The sequence below is a fragment of the Laccaria bicolor genome, genomic scaffold, assembly GCF_000143565.1.
Source record: "Laccaria bicolor S238N-H82 LACBIscaffold_8 genomic scaffold, whole genome shotgun sequence".
Taxonomy (NCBI): Eukaryota; Fungi; Basidiomycota; class Agaricomycetes; order Agaricales; family Hydnangiaceae; genus Laccaria; species Laccaria bicolor.
This window is the reverse complement of record NW_001889879.1, coordinates 1,304,306-1,320,998: the sequence shown is the minus strand read 5'-3', so window position 1 is coordinate 1,320,998 and position 16,693 is coordinate 1,304,306. Positions and strand designations below refer to the sequence as shown.

At 48.7% G+C, this 16,693-nt stretch overlaps 4 protein-coding genes across 4 annotated transcripts; 2 read left to right on the top strand and 2 right to left on the bottom strand.

Annotated features, from left to right (window-relative positions):
- Positions 1–6,965: 6,965 nt before the first annotated feature.
- On the top strand, positions 6,966–8,467 carry LACBIDRAFT_293763 (uncharacterized protein; the record flags this gene model as incomplete). Its single annotated transcript, XM_001879524.1, has 5 exons — positions 6,966–7,230; positions 7,282–7,432; positions 7,485–7,640; positions 7,693–7,804; positions 7,854–8,467. The coding sequence occupies exons 1-5, from the start codon at positions 7,073–7,075 to the stop codon at positions 8,465–8,467; spliced, it is 1,191 nt and encodes a 396-aa protein (XP_001879559.1). The 5' UTR covers positions 6,966–7,072.
- A 1,177-nt stretch (positions 8,468–9,644) lies between these two features.
- LACBIDRAFT_325835 (uncharacterized protein) lies at positions 9,645–11,303 on the bottom strand (the record flags this gene model as incomplete). Its single annotated transcript, XM_001879287.1, has 9 exons — positions 9,645–9,755; positions 9,812–9,902; positions 9,966–10,140; positions 10,199–10,252; positions 10,299–10,401; positions 10,452–10,795; positions 10,903–11,054; positions 11,114–11,158; positions 11,218–11,303. 9 exons carry the CDS (start codon positions 11,301–11,303, stop codon positions 9,645–9,647), a joined length of 1,161 nt encoding a protein of 386 aa, XP_001879322.1.
- A 125-nt stretch (positions 11,304–11,428) lies between these two features.
- Positions 11,429–13,106, top strand: LACBIDRAFT_325834 (uncharacterized protein; the record flags this gene model as incomplete). Its single annotated transcript, XM_001879523.1, has 3 exons — positions 11,429–11,631; positions 11,738–12,528; positions 12,586–13,106. The coding sequence occupies 3 exons, from the start codon at positions 11,429–11,431 to the stop codon at positions 13,104–13,106; spliced, it is 1,515 nt and encodes a 504-aa protein (XP_001879558.1).
- Positions 13,107–14,477: 1,371 nt separating this feature from the next.
- LACBIDRAFT_293762 (uncharacterized protein) lies at positions 14,478–16,198 on the bottom strand (the record flags this gene model as incomplete). Its single annotated transcript, XM_001879286.1, has 2 exons — positions 14,478–14,558; positions 14,657–16,198. The coding sequence occupies 2 exons, from the start codon at positions 16,196–16,198 to the stop codon at positions 14,478–14,480; spliced, it is 1,623 nt and encodes a 540-aa protein (XP_001879321.1).
- Positions 16,199–16,693: the final 495 nt, after the last annotated feature.

Here is a 16,693-nt window from a genome sequence, read left to right as displayed (position 1 = left end):
GTCATCACCGCCATCATGACATTTATGACATTGGGCGCAGAAAGACCGTCGGCCACTTTTGTTTCAGAACCACGAAAAAGGCCGCAATCCCTCACGCTGGGCTTAACCTAAGCATCTTTGGGCGTCTTCTACTTCTGGGAGGCTATCCGGTAAATTTTCCATTTTGCGAGCAGAGGCTGTTGATCAAGCACTCTGAGGCCAACATGCATATGTATTCGTACCTCGGGGCCCCCCTACTGCACTTGTGGCACCCGGACAAGCGCAAGCAGCTTGAATCCAACCATCCTCCAAGCTAAAATCAGACCACTTCAAAATTACGACCGTCTTCCGATCACGCAGTCTCGGACTCTTCGAGCCTGGCAGGGTATATGATTGATCATGATCAGTGCAGCGCCGTGTACTTACACAGAAGCACGTAACGTTTTGACTCCGGGGATCATTGGCTAGTAACGTTTCTTCTTTCATGGGAGTATGCACACAAGTATCGCTTCGTTGGGTTCTCCGGTACATTATCGGCGTCAGGATTCAGTCACACCCAACCATTACATCCTTTGAATTGGATCGAATCGATATCTCCTTGTGTGTCCACGGCTCCCCGAACGTCAAGTTTTTGTGGTGCTGCTGTCGCTCGACATTCCTTTCTGCGTTGCTGGGTGATTCTCAAGTCGCTGTCGTCCTGAGCCAGATGCGCTGTTATTTATACGATTCAAAGTGCTCCAAGTGGTTGACGACACAATAACCCCGACTCGGTGCAACAGATGCTGATGATGAGCCGCCAAAGTGCTCCCAGACGCATTCTTGAACCCACTGTTATAGGTCGAACGGGCTGGTCATAGTTTCGACGGAGAACCTCAAATTTTATGGATGTGTTACTCTGGACGTTTCGCGAGTCAACCAGCTCTGTCATCCTCTGCGATGACGATGATTCATCATTCCAGTGGCCTGGAATTAGGATTTACTACGAATGCCTGTGTACTGGTTTCCGGACGGACGATGCACACTCCGAAGCAAAATTTAACGCTAGACAATTACAGTCGCCTTGGCAGTGATCAACAGAGCTTGAAAACGATGACGGACGGACGGTAGCTTTTCATTTCGACTGCGACCTCCTGGCCGTTCCAAACTAAGTCTTGCAGGGAAAGCCTTTCATTATCAGGGACTGAACTACAACCCGGAACGATTTGAAACCTGAACGTGCCGCTCTGACTCCATTCAAAAGAAAAGCCAAAAAATAATAATCGGTTCTTGTGTCAATGGAGTTACTTATTGTGAGTCTCGCACATGGAAATGTTGAAACAGAAAGTTTATTATCATAGATCACTCAGTGCTTCGGGCGACAGATGTATGGAAGCGACCCCCCGTTTCGACAGCTCAGCCCCAGTGCTTAAAGCAACCTTTTCCTGATAGAAATCAACGTCTGTCTAGGCCGCTTAAAACTCGCAAGCGTTACCATTCCGCACCGACATCCGGAGCGCATTTTAAAAAAAAATCAGGTCGAGTTATTGTGAGTACGTTTCGCACAGGAACTTTCTTGGACAGGGAGGCACCGCAATGAGGGGTACATACGTCCGGCGCTCCTATGTACCTTGTAACTCCGTTCATTAACCTTCATTTACAGCGCCGTCGCATCCGAACGTTTGAGGGCGCTTGTTCACAATGACGGAGTCCAGGCCCAGCGCGCAGTGGGTTCCCGAAACTAACAATTGGAAAAGATGTGAGTGTTTGAAGACATCGGCTTTAGCCTATTTCCGCGTCCTACATATGTGTGTTTTCAGGCCTGACCAACGTGTCCTAACGGTTGGAATTTATGTAAATTATAGAATGATTTAGCTAAAACACTACCAAGGTGCACAACCAATGTATAGCATAATGCTCAAAATATGTACTTGCCTCCATGTAACAGTAACGTGCACAAGAAAGTCTGAATGTATACTTCTCTAGTATGAACTGTAGAGACGTTGAGCCGCCTCAGCGTACGTGACCGGCCGTCTTCCAAAGCCCCTCCGCCTGTCCACTCGAGTCCAACCATCTTCCAAGACACCTGCTTGAGGGGCTGGATTTGGTTGAAAGTTGGGGCGTGCGATGAAATCCTCGGTCCTGGTTTGGGGGTTGGTAAAGGATTGGGTTGGTTGGATTGCAGACACTGGTGTTGATTTCGTCTTAAGCGGAGGAGCTTTCGGTTTTAAGGGCGAGAATCTGTTTTGGTTTTGTCCCCAATATCTCGGAGCTCCTTGCTTATAATTAGGAACAATCAGTGGAGGGAAATCGATGGAGCTAAATCGGTCAGGCGTTGGTTTGACCTTTGGATACTGCGGCCGTTGTTGAGACACGGACGAGAAACCTGGAGATGTGCTCCACAAGGAGGGATAGCTCGAGTCTGTTTGCAAGGCCTCATCGACTGGATTACGAGTTGGTTGGGCCTCCGGATAATAATATTGCGGTCGTTTTGGGGCCACAGACGGGAAACCTGGAGCTGTGCTCCGTAAGGAGAGACGGCTCCAATCCGTTTGCGAAGCCTCAGCGGCTGCAGCGTACGTTGATTTGATAGGCGTCTCAATAGGGACAGAACGATTATTGGAGGGAGGAGGACACCGCCGAAATAGTGAGCTGACATCGAAGCCACCGGTAGGTCCTTTATATGAATGCGGAACATGAACCCTTGAAGACGGATTACTATACCCATTCACCGGTGGAGCCGCATATCGCTGTGCACGTGGTTTAGGTCCCGGGGAGCCTGGTAAATTTGCTGTGCCGTCCGCGACCAACTTCCAGTCTACCCAGACATCAGTCTGCCCTTCGTGATGTTGCTGCCAGTGTCGAGCGAGATCTCCGAGCAGTGTGTGCACTCCGCCTCTAGATTTGATAAACACCTTACTGGTCACGACCACGAGTCCAGCGCGGCAGCGGGTGAGCAAGACATTCATCCGGTTTATGGAAGATAGAAATCCTGGTTTGTCGGACCTGACCACGGACACGAGAACGTAGTCCGCCTCATTTCCTATCGAATGGCGGGTGTCAGTTAAACTTAGCCATTGATCGATGAGGTTGACAAACCTTGGAAACTATCAACGTTAAATACGCGATCCCAGGGAAGATTCTCGTCTTTTAAATTTTTCTCTATTGCTGCCCGTTGTGCATCATAGGGGGTTATAATGCAAAAGTTCTTGTGACGGTAGTAGTTCTTGACCAAATGCGTAATCGTCCTGATTTCGCCCATGTTCTAATTGCACAATAGTCAGTTTAATGTACTGATAAAATCAGGAAATTAGACAGGTTGCGCAGGGCCATAGAGCGACACCGATGGCTTTTGTGTCACTATGTGCTCCGAGCTTGAGTAGAGTCAGCAGTCAGCGTCTCTACCAAAATTCGCACAACACAACTAGTCATCAGGTAGCTCTGTGGCGCCTGAACAACCTGTCTAATATCTACCTTCCAACTGAACCCAGACTTAGTTTCTTCTCCGTGAGGAGGGCACACGTCAACAAAGGCAACACATGACGGGTCGGTAATTTTATGAGACGACGATAAACGGGAGCGATAAACTTTGTCCGAGATGAATTTGCCGATTGGTTGCGGCATTCGGTCTAGCGTATATGGGATAAAAGAGTAGAAGCCGCAGCCAAGAATGACGACGTACATTGCGTATCAAGAAAGAATGTGGTTTCCTTCCGCTGAAATTGGGGAAGATCGAAGATAGTTTTTAAAGACGGGACCCTATCTTGACCAAAAGGGGGCACTGTTGATCTTGCTTGAAGTAACGATACAACGCAGGCTAAAAGTTTGACCTACGTTGTTTTGGATCGCCAAAGAAACAAACCTTCTCCAAGTCTTGAAATTTTTCGAAGACGCTCTAGTGTAAGGTATCAGATTAGTTTGACGGGCAACAGGTTATTGGGCTTGGCTCACTATAAACTCGAAGATCTTAATTTGAGAGGCCTCATCAATCACCAGACGCTCGACCGGCACCAGATCAAAAGTTCCGTTTGCTTCCAGAGCCGGATTGGAGAGCATACTCAAAGTCGACAGGACGATACAGGAATCCCCGAGGGCTCTTCCCATTCCCATTACGTTATCGGGCAGCTCATCGGAACGCATGAGCTTTTCTTGAATTTGCACATAGAGGTGTTCATGCCTTGTAGATGACGCAGTCTCAGTCAGATCCATGTCAGTGAAGTGAAGTAAGGTGGCACCATTCGACATAGAACTCTTTCGAGACCAAGATCTTGAAGTCTACATTGCGTTTGAACAGAGTCTCGGCAATATTTTTGACCGCAACGTTCGAGTGTGCAATGATCCACACGGGGCAGTCATGTATATCCCATATCCTAGTGGCCGCAGCTATGGTCGTAGTTTTACCTGTGCCTGGAGGGCCTGTGCACGTAAAGTTAACGAAGGGAGGTCCAAAGAGCTTGATATATTCACCGTGGGCGATGACGATGGGAGGCCCAGAAACCATCGCAAGTCCGACTTCTTGTTGAGATGGATTCAAACCCATCTGTTGCGTCAGCGCCCGAGCTTCTGCTTGAGAAACGTCGGCAGATCCATCCCTATTTTTGAGTTGTTTCCAACGAGGAAACCATACGGAGCGAATGAATGGAGAATTGCGCAAAGTCTTTTGACCTTGGAGCAAGAGAAGGATAAGTTCGTCTCGCGCTTTCTCTGAGTTTGTCAGTTCTTGTCGTCCAATGACCTTTACACTCTGCAGACTTCCGGTCATTTTGCCCTCTTTGCACTGGATGTTTGTCGTCCTGCCTTTCACTCCCTTTGCGCTCCCAACATACTCCCGGCCATTAGAGTACGTCATGATGAGGGTCTACATTGAATGACACCCATAAGTAGTTGCCAATGGATGAGGACAATACCGACCTGTCCATAGCTGCGCCTCACTCTGCTCCTGAACCTTGAGTTCACGAGATCCACCCCACCATCGCGTCTCGTTTTCGCGCTGTCGAAGTCGGTCATTGTCTCGCGTGGTTTTGCGTTCTCCAGGATTTCTGATTGAATGATCAATTCTGAAAGACAGGAAAGTTCCTAAAGTCGGTTCGAGTCAGCAGCCTGGTTAAAAAAACATAGGAATCGGTTCCACATCTTTGTTTAGATGTCCGGTTTTGATCTTCAGGCTGTTTGTTACTTCAGAATGGGACCAAGCGCCAACGCTACGTCTTTATCTTCACATATGAACTGTGAGAAGAAAAAACTACGCACCAAGCTGATAGCCAGGCCCTCAAACAGACCTGCTCCATCCCGTCCTGCCCATTCCACAGTCCATGTATCTTTCCTGGTTCTACTTTTAGTGAGCTTCTGTAAGCGACAACTTTTGCTGGATTCCACGATTGCCTAGCATCTGGAGAAAAGAAAGTTGACAGGTCGACGCCTTGGACGTAGAAACTTGTTGCACTGTGAACGTGGACGGCCATGTGCGCCATTCCAAAGCCAACTAGATGAAGGTCGAAATCCTGGCATGAATTTCTAAACAAGTCTTCAAAAGGCTTGTCCATCGGGAAGTCGCCACGCTCGTCAAAAAATATTACACAAGCGGTCAAAGTCGTCGCAAGAACGACGGCCTCCACAGACCCTGTCGAAGATTGCTTAATCGCGATGCCAATGGGGAGATAGTTGCCATCATGAAGATTAGTAGGTCGGAGTAAAAGGCGAACGGCCTCTCCAGCGTGTCGTCGGGAAAATTCACGTATCTGGATTTGCTTGGTCTGATGACCAGGTAACAGGATTTGCTGGATGAAGTTCATCTAGCCACCACGTCGTGGGCAGTAAACGGGGAGGATGGGGTGGGAAAGAGGAATCATTCGTGTACCGCCATCTTATAAGCAACGGAATGCCTCGAGGCGGAAGAACGAAGATAAGCGCTGCGCCCACTGATGATTGGGAGTCTTGCCTCCCAATCTTGGATCGGAAGCCTGCACGGCAATAATGTCGGAAAACTCCAACAACCTAGCAGCGGACGCCCATTACTTATTTAGACTCAAGGACAGCAGATTCACCTCACAGCGCAATAGATGTTTTGCGTCAAGCTTGAGGTACAGGGGCCTGCTGGCAGATGAATGCTTGCAAAGTTGGTCCACGAAACCAGGCTGACGACTTTCTCCTCTTCACAAGGTCACCGCAGCTTCATCATTTAAATTAGCGTTTCAGAGTACTTTGGAAACAAGAAAATTTGGGTTAGAAGACGTAGCGGAGTCTGCGGGAAAAAACTCACGAAATGAAAGCTTGACATGGAATTCCCAAAGCAGTACATAGTCACCGTCCCGGTCCCGGTGAGTCGTGCACGTCTGCGGATATCTCTTGATCGCTCATCTAAGTCGTCTTCCCTTGCTGCGACCTTCGTCAAAGAACGGAACATGGGACAAAAATTTCCATGGTTTCTCTGCGCTTCGTAGCTCTTCCAGGGAGCCTTTGCCTTTCTCAAACCTTTCCCTTCTTCCGTTCCGATTACACGAGGTAGCACACCGCCGTCTCTCATCGGTCTCTCCCAAACCTTATTGCCATCCCACCTGTCGAATCTAATTAGTAGGCGATCTTGTGCTTGTGTCCTTCTCCCCAGGGAGTTTTTGTACAGCACGTTCTGGAAATAGTTGATTCTGAGCGGCCAACTTGCAATTGTCATTTTGTAGATTCAAATGACGACTTACTTATAGCGTGCAGGTTGTGCTAACGAGTGAAGTTCTTGAATTCAGGCGCCAAGACCATTGCTCGAAATTTGAAATTTGATGGCTTCAGTCAACTTTGACTTCAGCCTTCAAGTCAGCTTAAGTATCGACGGTCGTTGTTGATACGGTCGTCCGCCTCTGGTATCTTGTTCTCCTCGAAAATGCGACCTTCACGAAAACAATTGATTTGTCCTATGATCGGCAAACGAGGAAGCAAGCCATTGTTCTGTCAAGATTCAGGGCCGCTTATAAGTTATACGCAGCAATCAGTTTTTTTCGAATTCAACCGAGAAAGCCCCTCACGATTTTGTGGAGCCGTGCTCCCTTCTTTTTTTTTTACTTGACTTCTTGGCCTAGTGCCCTCTTCCAACTCCTTTTACTTTCCTTCGTCCACGACGCCAGTCATCATGGTCAATTTCACCATTCTCGCAGGAGGTTTCTCCACGTTCATTGCCACCTACATTTTTGACTCGGACGCCAACTCTTTGACGTTGTCAAAGCAGACAACGACAGGGAACAACCCATCCTGGATTGCGTCGCATCCTCAGAACTCTAGCATTCTTTAGTGAGTGGTATTGAACCTCGTTTTAACAACGTTGGCTGACGAGTGGTACAGCGCCGTTAATGAAATCCAACCTGTTGGAAACCTTCAATCGTTCATCGTTGGCTCGGACGGAGGGCTGACGTTAGTTGACACGGTTTCGACTGGAGGGAATGGACCGACTTTCACGAATCCCCTCAGTACCGGTGAAGTGACAGGCATGAACGTGAGTTCCCTTCGACACCTTTCTTGGAGTGGCACTGAAAGAAGGCAAAAAGTTTGGATCTCCCGACTGCGCCCTGGTCGCTACCGTCCCTGGAGACCCGCTTCATTTCCAGAAAATCTCGCCTGTCGTCGAGTTCCCTGTGAACGGTGGCCCGTCTAATCCTCATATGTCGCTCGAGTCCAACGGAGAGGTCTTCGTCTCTGATTTCGTGAGCAACTTTAATCTTCTGAGCCCAGTCTTTGTGCTCACCGACTTTACAGGGAGCCGACAAAATCTGGCGACTCGTCAAGGATGGCGCACCAGGCAATTTTAAGGTTCAAGGGCAAATTGATGTTGCTCCTGGTAATGGACCGAGGCACATAGCCATTCGAGGTTCGTAACATCTATCTTTCTCAATGCTACAAACCAACAATCTCTTTAGACAACGTCCTCTTCATCGTCAATGAAAAGACCTCCACCCTAACGGCCCAACAAATCCCACAGGCACCTAACGGAACCACCTTGCCCCTCATCGCGAACGTCTCCATCATCCCCACCGACGTCAACCTCAAGAGCACCTTCGCCGGCGCCGAACTCATCATCTCCGAACCCACCAAGCAATTCCCCGACTCCCTCATCTACGTGAGCAACCGGAACCTTGGGCCCGAGTTCGACCCGCGCGGCGACTCTATCGCCATCTTCCAGTTCAGCAACGGTTCCTCTACCTCCCCCACGACCCCAGTGACGACGTCGTCCGGCACATGTTCCAAGCACAAGCGGATGGTCAAGGTCCACGCGAGGCATCAGGCCAGACAAACCCAAGGCACTGTGTCTGGAAAGTTGACCCTCGTGAACCAGGTGTTCACAGGTTTGAAGCAGATCAGGAGCATGGCCATTGGGCCCCTGTCGATTGCGGGTGCGGAGGAATTTTTGATCGCAGGTGCGAATGTGGATGGTGGCGTTGTCATGTACCAGAGGACGAATGGGGGGAAGAACTTGACGGAGCTGGTGAGGAATACGGATGTTCAGAACCGAACGAGTTTCGTGTTCGTCTAGGTTAGCGCATTGGGTTGGTTACACTCCTTTATATTATACGAATATTATGTGTGTTGGAATGGAAAAAAAGAATTCAAGTATTGACGTTTGATCTCTCAGTTGTAATTTACATGGTCCAATTTCCAAACAACGGCTAAGAGCATCCTTAACTTACGCCACATCTAGAGCAATCCCAGTGGTCCGTGCCAATTCTCAATTCCCTGCAAAATTTGTAGATTAAAGGACCTGTGCAACATGAGCTAACGAAATACAATACCTCTTCCTTCCAAAGTTGGACCAACTGATCCTCCACGATCAACTCCGTTAATTTGGTCCTCAGGCTCCCGCGCTGGCTCTACATCATACACAATTTTCGCATTACTCCTAAAGTTGAACATGCCTGTCAGTTATGTTTTTGAACAAAAGTAAGGACTCCATTTGGCACCGTTTTTCAACTCCCTGAGTAATGAAGATTACTATACAGCAGATGGCATGGGATAGGATTGAAAAAGGTACCTTCTCCTTCCATATCAACTGGGCCTTCAACTCTGTTAATCCAAAGAGCAAGGCCACTTCGTAATCCAAATGGTAGAATTTCCCTTTAGGCCCTCGTTTCTTAATATCTTTTGTGTTTCGTGTGAGATGGGACAGGTCCACCTCAATGGTGCATACCAGCGAATACATTTCTGACGCCTTATAATCAATCAATATATCCGTGGTAATAAAAAAATCGACGTACCGATGTCGACGTCTCGCCATTTGGGTGTGGAAATACACCCTCTATAGCACCACAAAGTCGAAATCACGCGTGCGAAGTCGGACTTGGATTTGAACTCTTGAACCATGGGCCTTCGGAATTCTTGCGTTTGTGAAACTTGTGCACCCTGAATTTTGAAGACGATAAATTCAGTAGGGCTGAATGTAATTTGAAAGACGGGTTACCCGGGGCAATACGACGTGGAACGTGTCATTGATACGTCTTTCGCCACAAAGTGCCATATAGGTATCATCTCGCCGCTCCAGGTGTTCCGGATTGTTGGGGTTATACAGCATACTACCGAATGCCCCATAGGCCACTTTCGCTATGCGGGATTGCACAAATTGGTCGAGGTAAAAGGATATTGCTCTGTCGGCGACGGCCTTGCTCCTTTAAAATTATACACTGTCAGAAGACTGGTTGGTCCATGCCATTCAATGCCTACACATGATTTTCAGGCCGGACAATGCGGAACCCAGAAGGCTCGAGTAATGCCTGCAGTCGGTTATAGAGATAATCGCTCGATGCGAAACCCCCGACTAATAAAACGTGCTGGAGTGTGACGTTGTAGTGAGCAGAAACTAAAATCAATTTTGACGAGGACTGACAGAAATCTTCTGACGTGCGGAGTTGTGCTGTTCTTTTACTGAATCGACGATGCATGTGATGGAAGGCTCAAAGAAAGAAGCGACCTGCTGCCTATATTGTTAATGACAAAATGTCAACATTTAATAGCGGCGTACATGCATGTTGGTATCTTACCCCGTCAACCTCAGCTGGCCATAACGAATATTGAATTCTTCCTCGTTATCTCGGAATGACCCGAACTTGATGAATTGCGCCTCCTCAGTACCTCCAAAGGTGTGTTTGGTAGTTGTTTCAAAACACCTCAAGATATGATCAAGGTCATCCATGAATTTCGAACCCGAGAGAAAATCTGCAAAACGAAATAAATCGCCGATCATAGTAGCAGTATAAATTATCTCAGGACTTACTGGAGAGAAACTTCTTGGCTTCTAGAGTGATAAATACCGAGCCGCTGAGGTAACCTAAGGCACGTCAATTGTCGTTCAAGTAACCTTACATTGCACTCACACTGGGGTGCAGCAATTTCAACATACAAGTTAGACTGCCGTGCGTAAGCGCTGACATCAATCGTGCCGCCACCAGCATCGACAATGAGCACACCTTCCCCGTTCTTGCAAGAGTCATGGGACCGGACGTAAAGCGATTGTAATAAATACATACGTTCATATTGGTTGACGCAAAGCCGTTGTTTATTGCGAAGTGCAAGCTTGCTTCTCCCTCGGTGACGAAAGAGATCCGAGATTGACTTTCTGGCGTGCCTGAAATGAGCCCCGCGAGCACTGCAGCCTCCCGCATCTGCTGTTGCTGTGGACCTTCCCAACCGTTTGGATGGGAAAGAACGTAATCAATGCGTTGTCCGAGAGTGGCCAACAGAGTGGCTCCATTGTTATGAGTGTCTTTGATGTATGTGCATGTGCATTCAAAAAGATAGCGAAGATAATCTGCGAAGATTTGGGTAACAGTTTTCCCGTGCGGAAGCGGCGGTATATTGGCCATAATACGATCTGTAGATAGAGACTTGGGTCGAAGATGGAGCTTAAACCTGTGTGGGCCGAACCGACATCATTTCGGTTCTTAACAAAAGAGTTGCGACTGAAAAAAGTGTACGCACCATTCAACTTTAGTCCACCCCTCATCTGCTGCCGTTTCAAAATCCCATCCTTTGCTGCTTCAGCTCCGATTGCGCGGGAAGCACCTTGTTTGTCGTAATAGATGATCGTCGGAATTTTTGATGACCCGCTCACATGTTTTTGAGCGGGAAATCTGGAGGATAACAGAATAAACGAATCCAAAAGGTCAAACCAAAATATCGGACTGCCTACCTTGTTACACCCTTGATCTCGGGTACTTGTCCAGGATCTAAAATACTAAACACCAGAACGAGGTGATGCGAATTCTAAACTTAATGACATGCCATTCACTGTACCTATATGAAACACCACTAAAGGTGGTACCGACATCGAAGGCGATGACAAGCTTGCGGCGAGTCTCGCGGTAAGGTGGGCGGGGCATAGTCTTGTGGCGGTTTGACGGGAAAGGTACCTTCTCGTTCTCATCTATATTTATTAGTTTCTTATAAGTAACGTAACTCCGTGGAATCAGAAGAACCTAGAAGAACTTGCTGCAGTAAGGTCATCATGATCATGATTGCCTGCCGACACAGCTTGTACCTGGCTTGTACCAAGTATAGCTTACTACACCGCAAGTCTCCAGAATTCTTCCCTTCTCACGACGACGAGCAGATATCTCCTGAACACGGCCTAATCTCTAGTCATTATGAACCTAGTGAAGGATCCCAGGAGGAAGATCGCTTCGATATTTGGATCAAAGCCGCCGGGTAGTGGGTTCGGGACGCACCATGGCCCAGGGGGCGGCCAGGCATCTGCAGCTCAACCACCGAACGAGGCAGAGACGAATATACAGCCAGGTGCTTTTTCAAAGAACAGCAAAGCTCCACAACAGCGACATGGAGATGCCTTACACAACAGGGGAGTTGATGGTCAGATCAGAGACGAGGTCGCAATGGGGACAGAGGCCTCTCAACAACAACCAGACAGCTCTTCGCCACCACCCTGTGCCACAAAGAACGATGATGTGGGAGCCGGACGTAGTAGCAGGAAGGTGAAGAAGGGAGAATTGGATGAGAAATGGCTCCGCGAGAAACTCTCTGGAGTCGAGTCGCAATTTCAGCAAGAGAAGAATAGCTGGCTTAATGAACGCAAGCGACTGCGAGGTCAGATAGACCATCTCAACAGTGAAAATGAAAGCCTGAAACGCGAACTCAAGGCTGTTGGGTCGCTACTCGTGGATGCACAGAACCTATCTCAGGTCAGGGGGGAGGAGCTGAAGGGTGCACAGGTCTTCTTGACCAAAGCCGACATGATCTCCACCACAGACGTTGTCCAGAAGGTTACTACCTTAAACACTGAGATATCTCAGACGGCTTCCCGCTTCGTAGAGCTGCTGCACCTTACCAAGAGCCCTAACAAGACACAGAGAAAACCGACAACAATGGAGAAGAGGATGCTGGGAGAAAAATTAGCAAGTGACCTCCATGAATTGTCCAATCGCCACTCACAGGCGAGCGGCCGTACAGAACCCAATCCGCTACTTATCCAAGTCGTCTTGCAAATTGCCATCACGACGTGGTGCAGCTCCATGGTTTCTTCCTGGGAGCCCGATGATCGCCAGTTGGCAGACTCAATGTCGTCTATGTATTCCGGGATTCGAGAATTTGGTGAGTGATTGTCTAACACGGTTCAAAATGGCTATAGTCTGATTCACCTTGTATCAGAGGACCAGGCCGTCTCTGGGCGTTGGCGTTCAATCACTCGAGCACAGTTGCGCCGGTCTTCACCCAACGATGTAAACGGATTGCAGAGCTTCGTGAACGCAATAAAGGGGATTCTCGACGTCGCTGGGTGGTCAATCCGAGATGCAGACCAAGAACACCTTGAAAGGGTACTGTTGCCTCTCTCCAAAGCTGTACAAGGTCTGAGGAAAGCCGTCGGAGAAGACGTCACATCCCTAGACATGGAGGTGACCACCATTGACGCTGGCCAGATCTTTGATGCCGAGCACATGGATGATGGCTTTGGGGGCCCCGGGAAGTCCTCGTCGCCTAGCAGGTTGAAAATCGCATCAGCACCAGAGAAGGTTGTGGGGACAACGGGACTGGGATTGCGGACAAGAAAGGGCCAAACGGATGAAGAGGAAAGCATCCTTTTGCCGCAAGTTGCTCTTGAAGGGGTGCTGAAGGAAGCCATGAAGCCTGTGTCATTGAAGCTACAAAAGAGGACCGCAACCAGGCCGTAATGACACAAACCAGTAAATACCTATACCCCCCTTTTTTCAGCAATCGGGAGCTTGAGTTACAGCCTGGTTGTACATCTCAGTGTCGTGCTCATCCCTTCAAAAAGACACGGAGTTGGTAGTCCGGCTACAGGGGACTCCGAGTCCCCTTAGTAGCAGTGTCGGACGGACATTAGCTTTCCCCCACACATCTCATTTTTTGTTTTGTTTATGCGTACCTCTGTCGCGTTAATTGAAAACTCTGTCTTCAGCTGTGTTCCTCTGGGCCGCAATGTCGTCAGAGACGAGTCGAAAACGCGAGGTATTATGTAACCCATGCGCATTTGTTTGCCGGATCTGTTCTCACGAGTTTTCTTCAACTGCAATTCACGTCGTCTTGAAGCTCAAGCTCAAGACTTGTCCCGCTCATAGCTTCGATCCACCAAATTTGCACTGACAGTGCCCAAGGAAACGTTCTCTGACCTCGTAAGCCCATTTTGGGCGGTGTTGAAAGAGAGATGAAGCAGTGGAGAGCGACGGCCATGTACACAAAAGCGAAAGCGACGATGATTGCGTCAGGTTCCTAGTGGTTTCTCTAATTTGAGCTTCGAGGTGGGTCACTGCTTGTTCTCTGTTTCACGTTCCTCCTTACGACCCCGATCTACATGGTTTCTTTCCCTTTCGACTAAATATAGATGCCCTCCTCCTGTCTCCATGGTTCCTTCCCAAATCTACGTCAAGCGGACCCCATCGCATAACCCTTGGACATGTGCTCAATGGCACCTTGAACCCCATACTACGATCCAACCTTTTCTCAAGCTATCATACTTCCTTTTCTTGACCCTATCTCCCTCTTTTACAACATCATGTCCCATCTTTATCGGTCGAACTTGAAGTGAAGACGGCCAGGCTCACGCTCCCAAGTCCACATCGTTGGTTTACAATAAGCTGGCGCCGCTGAATCTGTGTCCACGGCTCTTCTATGGGTACAGGCAATGGATAGAGCTTTTTTGCCTACGACACGGCCCCATCAATGCTAGCAGGCGAAGAACTTGAAGAAAAAGAGGGAGGTACGAAACCTCCTCACGTTTGACGGAGGGGGGAAGTCCGCGCTGAAGTCATCGGCACACGGCAGGTCGCCCGTTCCGACTTGTCGTCGCTCAGCAAAAAATGGTTGTGGAAGCAAGAAAAATCAGGCTACGTGATAGTTTCTCATACCCCAAAGCGGACTTGAGATCGTGCGACATCTTGGTGCTCCAATGTGGGGTAGAGTTGCAAATCTCCAGGCCTATCTTCGGGCATTTAACCCTTCCTAGATTGATTTCAAGCGCAATTTTTGCCATCGAGTCTGGTGACTGGAGGCTAATAATAGAACTGACATGGTCAAGCGCTGGTCTATCTTTGGTCAGTATTCGAGCCAGAGCACTCCGCAAGCATCATGCCCTCGATAAAAGTCCAATGCATACGAAAATATATCTATTTCATACTATGTACTTCGAAAGTGGGGCCATATATACCGCGACATCGTCGACAAGGATTAAGAGATGAGCACATTCCTGATGGATTTTACCCACAACCCGTTCACGCAACTTGCCATCATCTGCTGACCCCCCAAAAATAGAACACAAGCTCAATACTTCCAACGATAAAAATAAGGCCGCCCAATTCCAGCGAGGGAATCTGTGTAGCATTCTAGGGTCCAGCGGCTTTTTCGATGGGTACCCTTCGAATTTGAGATACTTGACGGCATGTGAGCATTCCCGCTGCCCATCGCGGATGGCGTCATTGGTACTCTTGTCAAATGCCCGCTGCCATTCCGCCACCAGGCCGGTGAAAGCACCCACAGGCGCTTGGAAGCAAATATCAGTGATATTTTCCCGTAGCATGATCGCCTCGTAAAGTGCGGAATTTTTGGCTGCGTCACCAGCAGTGCTGTCGGAGTCGAGTTGAATAATGAGGGAGGAGAGGTTAGGGAGAGCGAATTTGAGGTTTAAGATGTGGTTGAGTAGCGTATCTGATCCTGCCAGTGTGGTGACCGTCAATCCCCACTCTGGCAAAATATCGAAATGCGTGGACAGATGTTCGTCAAACACTGAGCCGTAGAGGTCGATGGTGGTAAGCGCAGGATGACGCGCGAGGAATTTCGCCATATCCTCGTCGGTGGTGGTCTTCGCATGGGACAGCGTCAGATCGACCAAGGTCGACGAAAGCCGTAAATGCCTCAGAAGTGGTAAACGAATATCCCCTTGCATAAGGACGAGGCGCTTGAGCGGCATGCTGTTGATCCATTTGATAGACCAATAGAGGAAGGCTGGGTTCCGAAACAAGCTCGGATCGCTCAGTGCGAGGCTGGAGACTGCGTATCTAGGCTTTCGGTTGAATACTAGACTGGGGAAATGCCGTGTTGAGAAAGGTGTGTCGAGGAGCGGTGTCTCCAATCCCTGCGTCGCTGACTCGTCAGGCATTTGTATGGATCTCCCCTCCATTTTGCGATCGACGAACCCGCGATCCAAGCACAGAGGGGATGAGGGGCTCTGTAATATCTCCGAAACCATATTGTTGGTAATTTCCAAACATAGGGACTTTTGCGCGACAAGGTGTAGGAACCCAGTGCAAAGTTTAATCCACGGCCTCGCGCATTTTTGGTTCACAGCCTTAACATCCTGAGCAGTCCAACCGAAGTTGGTACCTCTGCTAAAATCGAGCTCAGTATGACCAATGCGGCACATCCGCGACATTATCCTTGTGATTTGTTTGACTTCGCTGACCCATGTGTCTCGCGAGGTCGCGTGCCATGTAAACTTTTCGGTCGAGTCGAGAAAGAGGGAATATCGAAGAGCAGGGAGGATGTGGATGTTAGAATGGTTTAGGTGAATTTCGGTCCGGACATCGGGAATTCCGGCGCGCCGAAAGACTGTGCAGAGAGAAATGTAGTGGAAGCGGTAGCATGTATTAGAGAGGTGATATAGCGAGGGGGTGTCCAGATGTTCAAGTATTTCGTGAAGGACGTCGTTCGGCAGATGAGAGAGCATCTGGGGGATGACGGGAAGAGGAGGACGGGAGTTTGAGAACCCTGGAAAGAGTAGTCCTTTTAAACACAAGGTCACGTTTCGCATGACGAGAAGCGAAGAAGATAAAAGTTTGACATTGAGGGGGCGGCAGATGACCGAGTCCCTATTTATATTTAGAATCTGAGAGACGAAAATGCGCGCGTGAGCGAAGCATCCTACACGCATCCATCAAGAACAATACAAAAGTCGAGGTAGCCACACTGAGTTGCGGAACAGTAAGAATGAAAGGCTCCTTCAAAGAAAAGGCATGAGGCAAAGCAGCGCCCAACAACTGAATTCATACCTGAAGCTGACCATTGATTGAGTCAGGTACTGGTTAATAGAAACGGAAACGGCAAAGAGCCGGTACACTTATTTGGCAATTGTACCATATTGCCTGACAGTAGGAAGGCTGCAACGTGAAGAATCGGTGCAGAACATCTAACGATGGTTGAGCGGAGGAGGAAAGGACAAGCGCTTGACAAAACAGCCCCAAATAATATTTCGGATTTGCCAGTGTGTCTCCTTTTCATTGCCTTTTCATCGTCTGCACATCTGAAG